Source organism: Myotis daubentonii, chromosome 7 (assembly GCF_963259705.1).
Source record: "Myotis daubentonii chromosome 7, mMyoDau2.1, whole genome shotgun sequence".
NCBI classification, from domain to species: domain Eukaryota; kingdom Metazoa; phylum Chordata; class Mammalia; order Chiroptera; family Vespertilionidae; genus Myotis; species Myotis daubentonii.
In genome coordinates, this window is record NC_081846.1 from 25,687,473 (window position 1) to 25,692,966 (window position 5,494).

The window sequence follows — 5,494 nt, forward strand, 5'->3', positions numbered from 1 at the left end:
CTCATCCTCCTCACTCACTATTTAGGCCACTGTTCCCTACCATACTTCATTTTTTTAAAATATATTTTATTGATTTTTTACAGAGAGGAAGGGAGAGAGAGAGTTAGAAACATTAATGAGAGAGAAACATCGATCAGCCGCCTCCTGCACATCTCCCACTGGGGATGTGCCCGCAACCCAGGCACATGCCCTTGACCGGAATCGAACCTAGGACCCCTCAGTCCGCAGGCCGACGCTCTATCCACTGAGCCAAACCGGTTTCGGCCCTACCATACTTCTCATGATACTGTTATGAGTGAGGGCTGGAGAGAAGATTGGGGTATGCGTTATGACATTTCAAGCCCCACACCTTCAATTCCATTCTTGGCAAAAGAAAAAAGAACAACAATGAAAAATCTGGACACAGGCACATGCCCACCAGGAAGCAACCTGAAGCCCTTGGTAGCAACAGGACACTCTCAACAGTGACAACAAAAAGCACAGATGAACATACACATACGGCAAGATATGGCCCTAAGTGCTGTGCTTGCATCATTTCATTGAACTGTCGGTGGTCAGCATGGAGTCCAGGAGGAAGCAGGGTCACCATCCAGGCCGCCAGTGAGTTTCATTTGGGCCGTTCCTTCCCTGATACCTGCAATGGATTTTGTTCTTCCCAGGTCTCTGAAGTGCTTTGTCCTGTGGAGTTCATGCTGGATTCATCCATGTCTTGTCTTGGTTTTACTGTCTTGGGACTGTTGGCTCAATTCAGGGGCTTTATCTTTGAAAATTCAGCCTCTGTTTGGCTTCCTGGCACCACGCTTTGCACTTCCTTGCTCCTTAATTCTGGTAACCCCTCCCCCACCTCCTCTCTCTGCTTCCCCTAGGCTTCCATTTTCAGTGTTTGATCATCCCTGGGCGATTATGAATCTCCTATGTCTCCTGGTACACAATCAACAATATTGGGATCAATAGGCATCCTGCTCACAGGTCTCTCTTTTCCGCTGTCCTTGACAAACCACTGTATGCATAGCTGAAGCTGGAGGTCCTCAGATACTTAAGATGAATACAGATTGCAAAGGTCATGTCTACCTTTGCCAAGGTAGCTGTGGAGTTTTAAAAATATTAATGTAACTGTGAGGATGTCTTTATTGGTGAGCAACGTTGCAGTGTGTGGATGGTCTTAGTGTTGGGTTGTCAGCAGTTGATACCTCAGAGTCGGCTGGGGATTTGAGGGTGAGCACAGCCCAAACCATAGGCGAGTGGACCAGTGGGGACCTCAGCAGCATGTGCTCATCATCCCGCTCTTTGCACAGGTGCCCTAAAACATTCGGGCCAGGTGCTGACCCAGGCGGGTTCAGATAGCAGCACCGGAAATCCCAGGCTTCCACTCAGTTTCATGTAACAGCGGCTGAACCACGAGAGAAGCTTTTTCTAGAACTGATTCCCCAAGACCGTCTGACTGCAGTTTATGGGCCACAGGCAACTGGGGCAGAGCCATCCTCTCAGTTTACTTCAACTTGAATGAGAGACTCTCAGAATAAACATCCCAGGAAGCAGGTGGACTGAGATCAAAGTCTTCAATTCCTTTTCCAATTTTGATCGCAGCGGTCCTTTCCACACAGGTCTACAGAGGTTTTCAAAGCTCAAACTGTGCTCAGTTCCTCACCAGACGGATGCCTGCTCCTCCTGTGACCTGTGGGAGAGGCAGAGAGATGTGTGAATGGTCTCGGTGTGAGGCAGCCAAGAGCAGCTGTGCCCGCAGAGCTGGAGTGAATCCTACCACAGTCTCTTCACAGTGACCCGCTTCCACTTCACACAGACTATTGAAAAGAATCTCATCATATATATAAACTTATAAAAAATAGATTAGCTTGCTGCGGAAGACAGGTAGAAGCTCTCTGTGTTTTTGAAGGGTTAACCTGCACCAGCCAGCCTTAAACCTCAGCATGGTTAAGCTGCCAGGCCACACAATTCTGTGTGTTGAAGCCCCCCGAGGTCCAACCATTCTACACACCAGGAATGGGAGGTGCGGGAAGGTTCAGTGAAGATTTAAAAAATTTGCTTAGTTACTGGAAGAACAGAGACTTAAGCCCTAGTTTCTTGACAGGAAATCCTGCACTTGCTTCCAACTGCCTTTCATCCAGATGATGGTCTTTGTGTCTGAAAGCCTGCAGATGGTAACGGGGTTCTTCCCCGAGAGGGAGCTGAAACACGAGCTAATTGTCAGTGAGAGTGGACTTCGGGGAGACTCTTCCCTCCTCTCTGGACTCATTTTCGTGGCCACCTGAACACGCTGGCTCGGGGCTGGGAGCAAGGAGCCATCCGCTGGCTCCAGGCTCTCTTCACAGCTGCACAGACAGTGAGCTGAGCTGCAGGGCTTGGAGTTCACTGTTCTCTCTGCCAGACCAACCTCTGTTGTAAATTTCCCTCCCGGAACACGTGACGATGCATTTCTTGATTATATATCCCCAGGGCAGCCGCGGAGCTGAGCTGTCAGAGGCTTAGCCCGCAGAGGAGGACGCTCTTGGACTTGGCCACTTAGCAATTCAGGACTTTGGACGAATTTGCCAGCCTTTGGTAAGTTAGTGATGCTACTGCGCTGCAGACACATTTGAAAGGCTATTTCTACCAGTTAGTAGGGGAAGTTTTCCTTTCCTTTTATTTTTGTTTTGTTCCTAAGGAAACTTTGTTTTGAATTAAAAATAGTTTTAAGTCAGAGGAGCAAAAGGTAAACTTTCTCTTGTCTGCTCAGTTAAAAAAAACACGTTCCCAGTGGTTACAATGTTAGTTATTTCGTCTGTGCTCCCTTGTCTTAGACTGATTCCCCCCCCCCCCCCCTTTGGTTTGTAAAATTGTAAAAGTGATGCTTTTCAGACGCTCACGCTACGGATTGCAAATAGGATGGACACGGAGAGACTAAAAAATGAAAGTCCTTCTTATGTCCCCCCACCTCCCTGCCTTCTCCCCCATGGGCTCTGGCCCCTGCGAGCTGTTCGGTGGGACCGCTTACTTTCCGCTGCGCCTTCATGCATGCAAAGCTTTTCGATGCTGCAGTCCCACAGACCTCTGCTGCCTCCTCCTCCTGCCGTGGGAGAGTGTTAACCTGCAGGTTTCTCCCCAGACCCTGGCCGAGCGAGCAGCGCTTCAATGCTGAGGATGGAGCCTCTGAACAGCACGCACCCCAGCACCGCGCTCCCCGGCACCCCCCTCGAGTCCCATGTCCCCAGCAGCGGCAGCGGCAGCGGCAACGGGAACGAATACTTCTACATCCTGGTGGTCATGTCCTTCTACGGCATCTTCTTGATCGGGATCATGCTGGGCTACATGCAATCCAAGCGGCGGGAGAAGAAAGCCAGCCTCTTGCTGCTGTACAAAGACGAGGAGAGGCTGTGGGGCGAGGCCATGAAGCCCCTGCCCACGATGTCCGGGCTGCGGTCGGTGCAGGTGCCCGTGATGCTGAACATGCTGCAGGAGAGCGTGGCGCCCGCGCTGTCCTGCACCCTCTGCTCCATGGAAGGGGACAGCGTGAGCTCCGAGTCCTCCTCGCCCGACGTGCACCTCACCATCCAGGAGGAGGGGGCCGACGACGAGCTGGGGGAGAACTCAGAGACGCCCCTGAACGAAAGCAGCGAGGGGTCCTCGGAGAACATCCATCAGAATTCCTAGCACCCCCAGGGCTTCTGGAGGTGGCCCCGTCAGCAGAGAGGAAGGGCGCTTTTCGTGTCTGGTTTCACTTTTGCAGTGAGGCTGCCTCTTTGAAGAGACCCTCGGCAGGCCCCTGAGTGGGGATGGTGGGGGCCCAGGCTCAGCCGGAGCCAGCGGCAGCCGGGAGTCCGGGCCGGGCCTGTGGTGCCAACCGCCACAGCCAAAGCCCTGAAGACGTGCAGTGTGCACATTTACTTGGGGCCTGGGGCTCGGGTTCCTGGCCAGAATCTGGCAGGTCCATGTGCTTGCTCGTGTTTTCTCACTGGATGCCCTGGGCAACTCCAGCAGCCTCTGCCCACTCCCAGGACTGCCAAATGCCCAGGACATGCTGGGACGCTAGTTTTGATTTCCTGATTTGCCCAGAGCTTTGTTCTTCTCGATCTGATTGGCTGTAAGTACCTCTGTGGTGTACCTGTGGCATTCATTCACCAGGGACAGTGCTTCTGGCCTTTTGGGTTGGGAGGGTGACATCTAAAGGAGGACTTTCCACGGGAGAAAGCTGGAGATCAGACCTCGGCCCATTTGCATATCATAAGGGGAAAAAGGGGGCAACCTTTAAAATTGTTAACATTGGCTGGGATTATAAGGCATGACCCTTTCTGTAACCCACAACCCTGAACTCTGACCTGGGACCATCCAGCTGGCATGAAGGTTTTTTGGTTGGAAGGCTCTCCAGACTCTAACCTGCACTCCTAATGGCCGTGAAGGGGACTCTTCCTGATCTTTCCAGAAAGGGTACTGATGGGGTTGAATGAAGCCAACCCTTAGCTCTACTGCTGCTCAATTCTCAGCCTAATTTTCTGAGCTGGGAGAGGACATAAGGTGGGCCTCGGTGATACGGCCTTTCGTCACGTAGCCGAGACCTAGAAGGGCATACTCAGGCAGAGAGCACACGAAGCTGGGGCCCACGTTCTGTTCCCTGACCTCCCGAGCCCTGACACCGGTTTGCTGTGTGGTCCTGGGCACGTCATCAAGAGGCTTACCGCCCGCCTGAGACTCCTGATGATCGGCATCCCCAGGGGGCTGGGAGGATGTCTTTAGATTTTAAGACTCTGTGATAAATCCTGCCTGGCCTGGTGTGAGGAAGCTTGGACCAGATATTTGCCCCTTGGCCAGTTAGTCTGCAAAAGGATCTGCTTATTTAAAGGAGCAGTTGGAGACTAGGAAGACAAGGAACTGGGGAGTTCAGGGCGAATCACCCACCCATCCAGCCTGTCGTTTCCCCAGCAGCGAACCAAAGAGGCAGACGCCACATTTCACTCTGCAAAGTCCTCTGGGTGCTGGAATGTTAACCCTCCAGCGGAGGGAACGAGAAACCCAAAAGGAAACACTCAGGAATGCTTTCCGGCATCCCTGGCTATTCCTGTGGCCGATGGCTTTGCAGCAGACCCTCTGGGCCCTTGAATATGAGCAGGAAGAGAAACACACCAAAAGGTCAAATTTAATTCTAGTAAAAACAAAAAACTTTTTTTTTTTTTTTTAAATTAAAAGAAACATACTCTCCCTGGGTTGGAGACAGCAATAACTACTGTTCCCATGGAAGGGTTAACAGTGTAAGAGCTGGTTTATCAGCTCGCCTTAACACAGTGCTAGAGGAAATTTATGTTTAGGGGGGGAAAGGGGCCTCTGTTCACTTTAAAATTCAGAATGTGGATTTACTCCAAAGGGGGCTGTTTAAGGTGAAAGAAGCCAAGTTAAGTTGGCCCCTTGCCTGGAATCACTTGAATTCTGAAACTTTACTGCAACGGACATGTGCGTGGTCACATTTTCCATTGCTTCATCCTGAAGTTTGGTGCAAATCTAGCTG

General features: G+C 51.4%; 1 protein-coding gene across 2 annotated transcripts; it reads left to right on the forward strand.

Moving 5' to 3' along the window:
• Window positions 1-1,673: 1,673 nt before the first annotated feature.
• Window positions 1,674-5,154, forward strand: KCNE4 (potassium voltage-gated channel subfamily E regulatory subunit 4). 2 transcript variants are annotated; one of them, XM_059703322.1, is made up of 2 exons: window positions 1,674-2,617; window positions 3,104-5,154. In XM_059703322.1, exon 2 carries the CDS (start codon window positions 3,130-3,132, stop codon window positions 3,646-3,648), a length of 519 nt encoding a protein of 172 aa, XP_059559305.1. In that variant the 5' UTR covers window positions 1,674-2,617; window positions 3,104-3,129; the 3' UTR covers window positions 3,649-5,154. The 2 variants fall into 2 exon arrangements, with proteins under 2 accessions (XP_059559305.1, XP_059559304.1); XM_059703321.1 differs by having other exon boundaries at window positions 1,905-2,559.
• The last annotated feature ends 340 nt before the right edge of the window (window positions 5,155-5,494 follow it).